At 40.2% G+C, this 14351-nt stretch overlaps 1 protein-coding gene across 2 annotated transcripts; it reads left to right on the plus strand.

The window, feature by feature from the left end:
* The first annotated feature begins 9584 nt into the window (after positions 1–9584).
* Positions 9585–13741, plus strand: LOC117836942 (factor of DNA methylation 4). 2 transcript variants are annotated; one of them, XR_004636207.2, is made up of 7 exons: positions 9585–9862; positions 11032–11289; positions 11372–11573; positions 11947–12199; positions 12290–12345; positions 12432–12502; positions 13450–13741. XR_004636207.2 is itself a non-coding variant. In XM_034716471.2 (7 exons), exons 2-6 carry the CDS (start codon positions 11164–11166, stop codon positions 12483–12485), a joined length of 621 nt encoding a protein of 206 aa, XP_034572362.1. In that variant the 5' UTR covers positions 9589–9862; positions 11032–11163; the 3' UTR covers positions 12486–12502; positions 13450–13741. The 2 variants fall into 2 exon arrangements, 1 of the variants encoding a protein (XP_034572362.1); XM_034716471.2 differs by having other exon boundaries at positions 9589–9862; positions 11442–11573.
* Positions 13742–14351: the final 610 nt, after the last annotated feature.

Consider the following 14351-nt stretch of genomic DNA (forward strand, 5'->3'; position numbering starts at 1 on the left):
ATAGTGGTTGTGAGCTATGTGTTTAACTTATGCATATGTTACCTTATTAAAGAACTAAATGAAGAACCTTGTTGCATATGTGCTGAAATGGCTGCTAGAGCAGTTCTGTTGTGGTAATATTTTTGTGATGCAAATGATGTTCTCTTATGAATGTGTGTAATACAAAAGTTGTAGGTAACTTCATAATCTATATTGTGTTAAATTTTCATGACCATAGATCTGATGGTTTAGGAGCTATAGATTTTACTACAAGTTCATTGTCAAGTTTTGCATGCTCTCTGTACAGGTCTGAATGATTATGTTGTTTGACTTAGCTAAGCTTTGAATCATATCTTATAGATAATAGAAGAAGTGTAGTGATTTTTAGGAGCTTATAGAATTGTTAAAGATCACCCCTTTTGGTGGTCTAAATCTCCAGTTAGGAGTTTGTGAAGTGGAATGACAGAATCTGTCCTAATCTGGATAAAGACATCTTCTTTGTGATGTTTGACCTGGTTAACTTTGGAATTAGCTTGTGGTGTTTATAATAAAGTTGTGCAAGGTTTTCTAAGCTTTCTAAAAATTCTAGAACCACCTTATTGTGAAAGCTAGAACTCAACTTATTGCTGTCTAAAGTTGCATGTCAAATTCAACACATATTTTGGACAGAATTGTTGCTTTGTGTGTTTAAGGCTAAATAATTGTTGAATCACCTAAAGATGATAAGAACAAAGTTGTATATAACTTAATAATATTTCTATAAAGTTAAGGATCATGCTTGTTGGATGATTAGAACTTCAGTTATACATTTCTGAAGTTGATATTAGTTTTCTGTCCTTATCGGTACAAATCTGAGATATTGGCATATTTGATCATGTTAACCTATGAATTAGCTTTTCAAATGAATAACAAAGTTTTAGATAATTTTATTAAGTTTACATAAAGTCTAGGATCACCCTTGTCGGATGCTTATATCTCTAGTTATAGATAAAACAAGTGACTACTGTGCTGCTATCTAGATTTTGTGTATGTGCTTAAGTTATTAGCTTTAACTTGATGTTACCTTGTGTGTTTGTTAGTTAGCTCATATCACTATTAGAGTTAACTTGATCTACCTGAGGATTTTATAAATGTGTTATATAATGTTGGTCAAGCACTTAACTAATAAATGGTCATGTATACATGTTGTTACAAAATAACCTTGCTGCATAGCTTACTAGAACCTTAGTGATGTTGGTGTGTGACTTGCTTGTGTATGAGTGATTTAAAAACAAATGTAATATATTTTGATCACCTTCAACTTGCTGGTTATGTGATGCACTTATGTATGCCATGTTGATAAGCACCATCATTCTAGTTCTTGTATGATGCTATGCTTAATTAGCTCTTAACTGTTAAATCTTGCAATAGCTTGACTTGAGTTAACTAGTGTGCCATGCTTGTTATGCTTGCTATCTTTATGGAGACTTGAGTGATAGTTAGTTAAATAATTTTCTCGCCAAGTACTTATTTCATGTGGTGTAACCTTGTGCTTGTCCTGAATGCTTTTATGCAATGCATCTCATGTTACCATTCTTCGTATTCATGCATTTGCATTTTGCATCTCATCTAGATACGCTAGATAAACCACGTGAAGGACGTGATGATGGAACCGAACCCGAAGACGGTGTATGGTGGAGCTATCCCGAAGATGGAAGGACTAAGCAAGTGCCGAGATGGGAGATGCTCGCCAAGCGAGTGTCGTCTAACAAACACTAACCTAGTGTTGGATTCCAGGCAAGCCCCGGAGCACGAATTCCTATTTTTAAATACATGCAATATAATTGATTACTTTGGTTGCGCATTTACATTTCTAGGAGTTGATTGAAACCGTAGATGCATGACTTAGTATCCTTTGATCTGAACACTAGTATGATAAGCCGAGTAGTTGCAATGCTTAATAGGACTCGGTAAAAGTTGAGTGATTACTTGTCACTCGCGAGTTATAGGAGTTGATTGCTTTCCTTTTGTTACAACTATAAGGATGATGGACGGGGTCGGGCTTATGTTCGATACTCGGTGGTTTGCCCCGTCTGTCTACATGAAATTGGACTAAGGTCGAGATGTGATAGTGTTTGTGATCAAGTGTTTGAAAGTACTAATCTCATACCTAGTATGGGATGGGGAAGCCCAATACCTGATTGAACCGGGACATGAGCGGATCGCCCCACTATCTCTGGAAACTTAATTTTCCCTTAGTGCATCATGTGGTGACAAGTACGGTCATAGTACGACGTAGTCTGAGTCTATGGAGCCTTGTACCAAGGGAAATGAGCCCGACACGGGTCCGGGAATTGATGGGGACAGCTGACAAATGAAGTGAACCCGGCGTGGTACACGGATGTCGTGGGATTAGGTTTGCCATGCATGGTTAATAAATTCGAATCGATTCGTTTGCCTCTCACAGTTTGGGACTACTTGATCGCTATACTGCACCGAGTAACAAGTGGAACGATATGATGATAATATTGATGTCTGTACTTAATTTGTATTGATAACTTTGCTTGATTAGATCAGGTTGCTTACCTAGAATGGTTAATCAACTAGAACTTGATGCCAAAACTTGAAAGTAAGGACCTACTTTAGATGCTTTTGGCAAAACAAACCCCTCAGCCAAAAAGCCTTGCATGTCTAGGAGTCGGTGGAGTAGTTACCACCTGACGGGTAAGCCTTTGAGTATTAGTATACTCAGCCTTACTTGTGGCTTCTTTTTCAGGTGTGGTTGCTGATGTTGTCTTGTTTGGACCCGTCCTCGGTCGGTGAGGATCGTGGTGTTTGATGTCATGGTTGGCTTCGCCATGATATATAATATCGACGCTTAGCTTCCGCTTAAATTTTATCTTCCGCTATTGAACACCTTGCAAACTTGGTTGACTTTCGAACTCTGATGTAATAAATTATTGCACTATGTTAATCGGGATGGATTGTTGTAATCTTGGGGACTAACACTCACCTTCGTATGAGCCTGCTTTATCTTCGATCCTGTTAAGTGGTTTATTAGATGAAATCCGACAGACGTCTGAGTTGACTCGATTAAAGTGTAAGATCGCGTGTCAGGCGACTCGAGTACACTTTAGCCGGGTTAATTTGGACGGTTCCGCCACAATGATACTAGTGCATTTATTGGCGGTCACTTGGATAGATGTTTACCAAATCTGATTACGTAGGATGACTCACTTTTTTCTAGTTTTTCTTTCAAGAGCTTTTTTAACACTTTTTTATTGCTAATTGCACATGCTCCCCCAATGCACAGGATGACAGCAGCAGCGACGACGACTACGGTGGCGACGATGACGACGACGATGATGACGAGGCTTTTTCATGTGGAGGAAGGCGAACACGGCCTTTGTTACACACATGGGTAGAACATGTCCTTCGGGAGTTGTGAGTCCAAGGGGACAAGTATGGGTACGCAGTATCTTCTACCATATAAGTTGCACTGTGATGTTTCTTAACTGATGTTCCCAGTTTTTGGTTATTTTATCCATGGTTTCAGAAGCAAGCGAGGTCGAAGGAACGCTCAAGCACCTGCTATGTTATTTTTTTTAGTTAACTGATCTTGCTTAGTTATTTTGTTGTGAACACTTTTTGTTAATGTGAGAAAAGGAACCTCCTATGAAAACCTCCTACAAACCGCCTGCAGATCCGAAGCTCGCTCCCCCACACCGGCAGCCACTCGTCTTCACTGCCACACCAGTGGCTGCTTATCCCCTAGTGCGGAGGTCCAGCAGCCGCTCATTGCCCACCGCAGGCTCGGCGGCCGCTCGTCCCTCTCTGCACTTCGTCACGCTCGAGGCCGGCTGTGGAAGCCTCGGAGTCGATTCGCCTTCCTGCTTCGGTAGCGGAGCTTTTCTGCTCGGCAAGGTCCGCTACATGAATCGAGGACCTCGATTTGCCTCCTTCTGCTTGCCTCGCCTCTTTCGTCAAGTCTCGATTTGCTGCTAGCTGAGGTCGATTCATGGGAGGAGGAGCTTGATTTTCCTTTCCTCCATGCACCCACCCGAGCTGGAGCGGCAAGAAGCTCCACCAAACGGGTTATTCATGGAGCTAAATCGGTTGGGAGCGGGAGCATCGTGAAGCAGGAGCTAGAGTGGTGGGGAGCAGGTTTGGAGCGGTGCCAAACACACCATACATGATTCATTTTTCTAATCTCTCATCGAGAGAACAGGGTGCTGTCTTCCTTAATTTGTTAGCATCATAATGTCACCGTGTATCTTTTGCTTTCTCTTCCTTTTCTTACCCTGGAGGTTGAACCCCCAGCCTTTAAAGAACTGCTTGAAATGCTTTAGTTTCTTCTGGATCCTTCAGATTCAATCAGCATGTCAAGGCTTATTCCATATTTATTGAACTACTAGTGGGACAAATCAGGGTGGTTCACCCATGATAGTTCATTAGGGGTAAACACTGCCGGGAAGATAGCTGTTTGATTTCGGTGGTAAGGATAAGGGGGATTATGATCAGAAACTTCAGTTGGGAACCTATACGCTATAGCCCTAGGAAAAAATCCTCCCAGCTTTTACGGATCAGAATCCTATCTATTTATTTCAAGAGTGGGAAGGGTTTGGTTGTTTGACCAGGTGAATCTTCCATCTGCCATGTGAATCTTCATTAACTCCCGCGTCTGCGCACTCCTCCAGTGTTTTTTCTGAGTCAGGAAAGGTTCCTTGTTTTTACTGCAAAAGGAGGCTAGCTCAACCAAAAATACATTGAACATTCTGCATTTGTGTTGCTAATTATTTTTTGATTATTGAAATCCAGAATATACCAGAGGAGTGCAAATTGAAAGTCTTACCAAAAAGAAGTTGAGATATGCCTCGCAAAAGCCGTTCCTCAGACTTGGACTCTGCCTGTCAGAAAGCAGGTGTTCTTTCCTACAAAACTATTATGCTAGTCAATTTGTAAAGTTGACCTTGAAATATTATTTTTGAGGTATTAATACTCAATTGCTCATGCATCCACTACTGGTCTTGTTGCAATTTTTATGCTATGCTTTTCAGCATTCCAAGTTTCCAACTCCCAAAGATTATGAGTTTTCATGGCTTGAGGAATGTCTAAATCAAAAGGATATTGTACCTCAAGTGTGTAATCAGGGTCAGGACGAGACATGTATCTTTCATGCACTGACATGCACAGCTGAAATGGAGTTCAAGAGGCAGGCTGCAAATCGGAAGCCACCTGAGTCATCTAAAGTGAAATTCTTAGCTAATGATTTTGCTGCTGAGTTTGATAGAGAAGGTATGCTCTCGCCTCTGATACTGATAACTTGCTTTTAAACGGAATTCACAATTCTAATAAATCATGTCATATACACAGGATTGGCACATGATTTGAGAGAAGGGCTCAAATTCTTTAAAGAGAAGGGTGTCTTGACTCTCGGTAAAGATGTGGAAAGCGTCAAGTACTAGATAAAAGACTATCAACCCAGAAAGTTGCGGTTCAAAGAAATTCAAAGGCTTATCAAAGAGGGAAGGCCAATTGTTGGAGGGATTGATGTGGATTCAAGTTTGGACAACTCGGTCCAAATGATATTTTTTATTATGACCCCCAAGGACACAGATGGTGAGGGGCATGCGGTGGTCTTTATTGGATATGGTTGGCGTGCTGGCAGCGCTTATCTCATATTTTTAAATAGTTATGGTACTAAAAAATTCAGCTCATCAGGTTTCGAACGAGTTTATTTGGATCACGTTCATATACTTCATACTATCCATGTGTGACCTCTTTATCTGAATGTAATAGTACTGTAAGTTAACATACCACTATAATTGCCAGGATCTTACTGTTGACGTCCATACAGTACAACCATGCCTCCAGTAAGGCTACAACGCTAGATAGCATGTTAACTTTTTTGCTATTGAATCATGCTTGTCTTGATGTAACAATGTCTCTTTTGATAAGAATGTTCATTTAGAAACAAGTGATAGAGATGAGGTGTCACCCTATTGTACATCTTGCATTGCTTGACATGCTGATGTAACAGGAATAACTGTCATTATTAGTGCATTCTTCTGATATAGTAGTAATAGCTGTCATTCTTTCGGCAGTGCTGCCATTTTGTGTAAAAAAAAATCGTCTGAATCTGCTTCGCTTCTTCCTTTAGACCACACAACCATTTCATAATTCATGCCTAATAATGACAGTTGGGCTCACATATCTGAGACAGAACAAAGACTCAATTGCTTGCTCTCGCTCTTTAGCTAGGACATTCCTCCTCAAATCCTGGAAACAAATGAAAATAAATTTAGAACCAGCTGCTAGGTTCATGGTTTAGTTGTTGCAAATACACCAAATTAGGCAGAAGGTCAATAATTTGAAAATACACACAAGATATGCGGCGTAGAACTAGGTAAGTTTTTTTTTTACTTTGTTCTAATTTGTCCATTTCCACATTGCAAGAAACAATGATTAATTAATGTTCAAAGTACTAGATAGCCACGACCTTTTGTATTTCATGCCTTTTTTCTACTCATGGGGTTCATGCAATGGATATACATTACCCTTCATTTACTATTAATATCGAGGGTTTTTATCTGAATTAAGTGCAAGGAGCAAGATGAATTGTCTTACTTGGATAGGATGATACTTAATGGTCCACCACATCCCAGTTCACCAATTAGCAAGGTTACCTACGATGAAAAGCTTCATCAATATTTGATTCAAGCTTTACTGGACCAGTATAATGCATGGTGTCAACAACCTTTTTAGGGTCTGCCCCCCCCCCCCCCCCCCCCATGTCTTGCTTTGCTGATATCCTTGTTTTATGATGTTGCACATGAACTTGAAGATCTTGTGAAGAAGCAAATGCTTTATGAGAATCTTAGGCAGTATTATCATTTCAATTTCACAACAAAGCAACAGGTTGATGATAGCACTGGCAATCAACTATTCTTTGCTGAAGTATCGCATATGCAAGGAGAGAAGGCATGGGAAGTAAAATGTTGCTGCAAGATTGGAGCTGAAGATAATGATGGCATTCATACTTTTATTTATAAACTATCTTTTACATGCTCATCACAGTGGTTACATTATATCACAAATATTAGCACGAAGGAATATTTGTCTATATTCTATACGGGATTCGTATGTTGGATGTGTTCTCCTTAGTGCTTATGCTCTATATATGGTATGGTCACACAGAGTTTGCAACGCAAATCATTAGACTTTTTAATTTGAATATATTTTTTCCAATAATGTTTACAGATTTTTGCTGAATGTAGGATAAAATGTCCAATTATTATAAAATGAGATTAGTTTATTTACCGTTAAGTTCGAGTACTCCGTGTCATTCATGACGACCCTTCAGTTTATGCTTATGGACGGTTTCATGCACATGACTACACTTCATTATACAATTTTCCTTGCCTTATACTCAACCAATGTTAACATCTATTTGTGCATGGTTTGCCAATTTGGCACTAACCCTTCTGTTAGATGTAACCTTTTTTTTGTTAAAAGAAGAAATCATCTGCAATCCCTATTACACTAACATCACAGTTTGTTCTCCCATTATGTTATGGTTTGGTTGTTCATGTTGTACACATACGTATGCGTGATATCTTAAACTGCTTGATGCACGAGCTTTTATAATATAATTTTTTTTCTTCAATTAGTCTATTGTTATTAACATCTATTCATGCATGGTTGATGATTTGACAGTTATTTAACAAATGTGTTCTTTCTTTATGAAGGTGGTGCACTACTTTACCTAGGATCCCAATTCCTAGGGAAAGGCAAAGAAACTGCAAGGAAACAATTTCCCTAGGCGTTTTCGTGGGGAAACCTTGGTAGGGAGCATTTTGACGGGGAACCAAGAATGCCCTACAATCGGCAGATGAAATTCCTAAGGAAAGATTCTTTCCCTAGGGTTTAAACTCCTAAGGAACTTTCTGACATGGCAAGGCTATCCGACATGTAAAGCTACATCCCCAAGTGTTCATTTTCTAGGGAAACTGTTAGTGCAGTTTATTGTTAGTGCAATTTATCTTATTCATGTACAACATTGTATTCGAATCTGAATTCAAATTGGAATTAAAATCGAATTCAAATTTGAGCTCAAATCACATCACACAAATAGTAACAGAATAATTCATTCATGGATATGTTACTTATAAAGTTACACATATCACATTCATGACCGTAGTTGTATCTATGATTACAACCACTATCACATCCAGTGGTTTGGTCAACCTGATAAAAAAACTAGCTAACATGCCAGCACAACAAAATGGACATGTCAACCTAGGTCCAAAACAACAACTAGCTGACAATCCCAGTACAACAAAATAAACGATAGGGAACCTAACCGATTCTAGTAGTGGTGGTCCATATGTAATGGTTGTAGAAATAGGGAGAATCATTGTATGTGGCACCCTAATAATACAAATGCATATAGATGTGATCACTTGGATGGACATTCGCCATTTAGTCTTCGATTTACCAAATCTGATTATGTAAGAAGATTCACTTTTCATTTTTGGGTATTTTTTACACTTTTTATGCTTTATTGCTAATTCTAACATTTTATGCTTCATTGCTAATTCTAATTGCAGGTGACTTTTCCCAATTGTATAGGAGGATGACTCTGATGATGATGATGATGCTGGTGATGATGATGATGAGTACAACGATGTGGAGTAAACTAGACTAAGGTGGCCTATGTTAGACATTGGGGATCTGCTGTAGGGTGATATGATTTTGGGAAAATAAATTTTTAGCGGAGACCCCAATAGATTGTTTTGGGGAAGGATTTTTTTGGAGATTCTTGGAGTTACTCTGAGTTGTTACTCCATCTGATTCTTTCACTCGTAGCCTAATAATCATCATGCGGCCTACCAATTAAGTTGCAGGTCAGTAACAGAAGGTGACAACGATTGATCTGTCATCTTCTACTATGCATAACCACACCCGGTCAAACTTGTCTAACGTGGCAACCTATGGCAACCTGTGGGCTACAAACAAACATGCCCCGATCGTGTTTTCAAGCACGACTTCGCTGGACTCCGCTTCACGGATGAATAGAGGTGAAAACAGGACGCGAAAGTTCCCGACAGGCACCGTTTCCCATATTTTCTGACCGTTCCTGTTTTAGTCGGGAAAATCCGAAATCTGGTCGGAAACAGGAGCAAGGCAACGGGAACAGGAACGGGATCGGTTTTGCAATTTTCCCGACCGTTGTTTGGATCCTGCTTTTTACTCGGGAATTCCTGGATTTTCCCGGTTTCCTTCCCGTCAGCAAACTGCAGACAAGTACACTGGCCCTCGGTTCTCTTTATAGCTCACCAGCGTTTGCAGTAGATTGCACATTTAAAGTGGTTATTTGCATCGATCTTCCCGATTTGATTTATTGATTCCCGCCTGTTCCGATCGAATAGTTTTGCTTCCGACATCCCATATATCCGATTTCGTTTTCCTAACCAATGTTTCCGCTCCCATTCCCGTTTCCGAAAAAAAATACCGTAACAAAAATGATTAGGGTATTTTCCCGACCATTCATGACAGCTTTCATCCCTACGGATGAAGACGGAACGAGCAGCGCGGCTTCGCCTTCCTCCGCTGTACTCCAGGCGTCAGAAAATGTTCAGCAACATGCGCTCACAGGCACTGATCGGTGGGACCTATTCCCGGCGTCCCCACATTCCAGTCGAAGATGCGGATCGCCTCGTGAGGAGAAGCCGAGAAGGTGATGGACTGATGGTGAGTTCGCACTGCTCACACCTCACCAGTCACCAGTCACCTCAAAAGCCCTCTTCCCAAGCCCCCTCTCGCACAAATCCGCGCTCCCTCTTTGCCTCCACAGGAGGAACCGTCGAAGCGAGGAGGAGGACGGGGAGACCAAGAGGCAAAGGTGGAGCTTCACCTTCGCATTCTATTCCATCGATCCCTATTAGTTTCAGCGCAAACTAGCATACTCTTGTCTGGCAATTTTTTTCTGCCCAAAAACCCCCGTGTTCTTTCGTCGCTCGTAATCCCCCAACCCTCACCCAGATCGAATTGAATCCGGGTCATTTGATTTCCCCTGTTTCCGAGGAATTCTTGGTTGCGTCGTCGTCGAAAACCTTTTCTTTTTCTTTGAGCCTGCAATTCCGTCTACTCTGCCAAGATTTCTTGCTTACATTTCGCCATCAGAACCACGAGCTATTTAAACTAGGTTAACACTGTTTACAGAGAGACAGCACCTGCCTGCTCTGCTTGGACCCTCTGTTCGTTCAACTTCTGACATCTCTTACCATTATCGAACTCTCGTCTGCTTTCACTTTTTCATAAGTTGCTTGGTGGCATGGCTGGGAAACATGTCCTTTTACTTTTTTTTCCCCACAATTTGGTTCACGAACAGAACCGCAATCTAATTAGCTCTATTACTTTTAACTGTTCTTCAGTGTACAATAAGAAAATCGCCAGTCTGGTCTGTCGGTCTATGTGCTCTTGCATATCTCTTTGAGTAACTAAAAGAATCCACTTAAACCTCCCATTTTTCTCAAATATGCAACAACTTACTTGTTTCAGTTTGCTTCGGCTTGCTGGTTGGGCGCTCCCAATCAGGGTGCCAGGTGGGCGCATCGCCCCTTGAGACTCGGGCTTACGAGGTCATCCCGTTTTAGCCGTGAGATTATCCCAACAATAAGCATATGATGGGTTTATATTTCCCCCTTTCATCAATCTAGTTAAACAATACAACATCATCTTTGGTTATTCTCATGTTGTTCAAGAAAAAAAAAAGATAGTCAATTATCCTAAAATCAATATTTGAGATGAGAGCAATGCACCAAATAAGAGTATCTGTGTGTGAAAGGATAGCTCAGGGAGGTCATAAGGTGATATGGCGCTTTCCAGTGCTTTATTTGCAATCAGCTCTTGTATGGAGTCTCTTTTTTCTTTTATTTTCTTGTGAACTTGTGCATACAATTGAACAGCCTCATAGGACATTATGACGTGATACACTGAAGACACTGCTTTTTTATATTTCTTTTGGGCTCCTTGGTCAATTTATTTTTTTTCACGGGCTGTTCATTGCAGAGAGAAATGGAAGCTGCTGACGATTGAACATGAAGGTGACATGGAAATATAGAACAATTGACGGGATCATTAGGGGTAAGGGAGCACGCTGAAAGTGAAGAACATATTGAGTTAAATAAAAAGATTGATGAGATGATTGCTAATCTGAGTGAGAAAGATGAAGTACTTGAGCATGCTGTATATGTTAGCAACGCTCTTACCATGAAGTATATGATAACTAAAGATAAGCTAAGTGAAGCCACAGGAGAGCTGATTAAGGTATGGAATTGTGGATAATACTTTTTGCATTTACTTGATGTAGTTAATCTAATGAATCACCAACAAAATGCCCATCGTTTAGGAATTAAAAAAAAAGGGAATTCAATCAATTATTGGTGAAGCAAGCTGGTAGTGTTTCTCGACGCCTGCAGGCTGAAAGGAATAGAAGATGGGGCTTAGAAGAACAAGCGGAACTTCTTTGCTCTGAATGGCAAAAGGAAATCAGTAGGCAATATTCAGACTGGCATCCTTTCAAGCCTACAATTGTTAATGGAGTTTTAGAGGTGACTACTTTAATTTTGCTGCATGATATTGTTTCTAGAGACATTCTTTTCTTCATAGTTGTTAATCCTAGCTATCCATTGGGGATCTTTTTGTGGTCCGCGTATTTTTTAAGTCTTCAAAATTCCATCTGGTTGCTTTGCCAATGTATGCCAATATTAAAATAATATAAAAGCTGTAGCAAGACTGTATTGATGCAGCATCCTTTTATCTTTTGTATTGGGTTACCATGAATGAACCTCTCATTTGTAGTGATAAACAGATTTGCTGGTGCTCTTTGATAGAATGTTTTTTACTGTATGTTTATGTTATATCTTGTAATGCATAATGCGATTTGCACAGAACTTCTGTACTTATATGCACAAATTAATGCAGGAAGTTGTGATGGAGGACGATGTTGCTTGGAAGGAAGATTGGGGGATTGAGGTACACAATGCCGTTGTTCAGGCCCTTGTTGAGTTAAATGAGTGCAAATTGTCTGGCAGATATCCTGTGCATGTACTGTGGAACTTCAGTGAGAACAGGAAAGCTTCAGTTGCAAGAGCAGTTAAACATTTGATGAATCTTTGGAAGGCAGATATGGGAAAGTATATGGCTCAGGGTGATCGTCGGACACGCCCACGAACTGGTCAGTATGATGTCTTTCTCTTTTAACAATGCTTCTTTGATGGTAATATTTTCTAGTTGTCCACATAATGATTAATGTTGCCTGTTGTAGTTAATGTGACAAAGCACCACAAATTACAGCAAACTGCAAAAAGACTAACATGTGAGGTAATTATTTTGTGTCAGTTGGAAGTAAATGTTAGCTATGTTCTGGCGTGCTCTTTCTAACTGAACTTATCTGTAATCAATATCAGAAGCGAGGTCTCTTATGCACGCTGTTGGTGGTAGCACTTTGGCCCCACTCATGACTGTGAAAGAAATTGAGGTACCCACCAAGATATCATTACAAAAATATTATTTCTTTGTAAATAGTTTAAGTGTTATTAAACGTGCATCCGCATATAAATACATACAGAGATAATCTTCGGTGTATATGCTGTTCAGATATAAGATCATTTCTGACTAGAGAGTGTTGATGTTGATTGAACCGACATTCTGGTTCTGCACAGTATGTAAAGAATATTAGTGTTAGAAGAGAATGCTTTTTTTACTCTGTAGGTGATCTGCTTTTTCATATTCAAATGCATGCAATTTTGATGTTTTGGGGTTCATACTTTCAAAACTACCTATACTGAAGGACATGCAAAGGTAAGCTTTTCAGTTTTGCTCCTGAGTGTTTCTGGATCTGCCTCTTTCTTCATAGCTCTATCCTCCTAGTTGTCCACTGGATCTCCATATGGTCCACAGAAACTTTGATTATTATATCAGTTTCCAATTGGTTTCTTTGCAAACTTATATTCCAATTCCAGTGAAAAAAAACTATTTAGTCTTATTCGTAGCACTCCCTCTGTTCACATATATCGATTTTTAGGATATGTGCACGATCTTCAAATGCAACGTTGACCACCAATTTCTACTATGTGTATAGGACTAAATAGAGTTATAGTATTGTGAAAGCAATTTTGAGGTGACTCTACGCATATCATTACATGTCACCGACATAAATATATGTAATGCCAATGGCAGTCATAGTTTAGAAAGTTTGTCCACATAGATGTACATTTGTGACTAGAGCTAAACACAGGCTTGATATTAAGTTGCTAATGTTGTTTGTAACCCGCGAGCATGTTATTTGTTGCATGATATACTGGTTCTATTCTCTACCCATGAGCCTTCAGGCGTCTGAATGAAAATAGCTGGTACGAGGTGATGCACTGCGTATGGCCAATTTGTGCAGGAGTGTTGTACTGATAATACCCAATGATGTTGCAGGAAGTCCTAATCGAGGACGATGGGAAACTTGTTGCTGCCTGAGCTGTGGAACTTCAGTGAGAGCAGGGAAGCCTCAATCGCAGAAGCGGTTGTACATTTGGCGAAGCTTTGGAGGGCAAACAAGGGGAAGTACGTGAGCACTTGAACTGATTTCTGTTCATGTATCCGGCACCGCGGACTGCATTGCCGTGTTATCACTCCTGGGTGCAACTAAACTTGTATAACATGCCTGAACTTATTTTGGATACAGTGATGTAATTCGATGGGAGACCTTCTCCTGGAGCTTTCTGAAGCATTGGTTATGGTTACTCGGGTCATATGCTCATCGTGCATAAACCAGAATGACGATATTTCTATACGGTGACTTGGGGCTCTGCTTACAATCTATACAAGCTGTTTTGTCACCATCCTAGTTGACCTAAAAAGGGCCTTTGTGTTGCTGCTGAAATTCATTCATGAAAGCTATCTAGGATAAATCCTTATTTGAAGTGAATTTTTTTTGAAGCACCATTTTGTAATGGTGTTTGAAGAAATATTGCTGAATTTTGGCTTTCGTAAACAAAATCGATGTGCAGCAAGCCAGCAACAGTACAGTAAAGTAATGCTAGCCTGTTTTTCTTTTATCTTTTTGATGATTATGGGGAGGCCCAACGCAAGGATCACGTATAAAAGATTTTTACCGAATTTGAACCAAGGTGTCTTCATCGACGCGCCACGTCATCCTGCCCCCACCTAGCAAGCAACAATGGGACGAATGGCATGCAGTTTGTGAATGGAAAAGATTGTGAACCAAAATTTCTTTGAAAGTAATATTCACACGTCAGGTGATCGATCACAGTCTCACACGACGCAACGCCTCAAGGGAGGGGGCCAACGGCCGGCGGCGATGAACAGGTGGCCGG

This window comes from Setaria viridis, chromosome 9 (assembly GCF_005286985.2).
Source record: "Setaria viridis chromosome 9, Setaria_viridis_v4.0, whole genome shotgun sequence".
NCBI lineage: Eukaryota > Viridiplantae > Streptophyta > Magnoliopsida > Poales > Poaceae > Setaria > Setaria viridis.

Excerpts from the sequence above, each read along its gene's own strand:
- LOC117836942 (XM_034716471.2), top strand. The coding sequence starts at position 11,164 with ATGATTGCTAATCTGAGTGAGAAAGATGAAGTACTTGAGCATGCTGTA. Across the intron at positions 11,290-11,441 it reads CCACAGGAGAGCTGATTAAG|GCTGAAAGGAATAGAAGATG; the intron begins GTATGGAATTGT and ends CGACGCCTGCAG. Across the intron at positions 11,574-11,946 it reads TTGTTAATGGAGTTTTAGAG|GAAGTTGTGATGGAGGACGA; the intron begins GTGACTACTTTA and ends AAATTAATGCAG.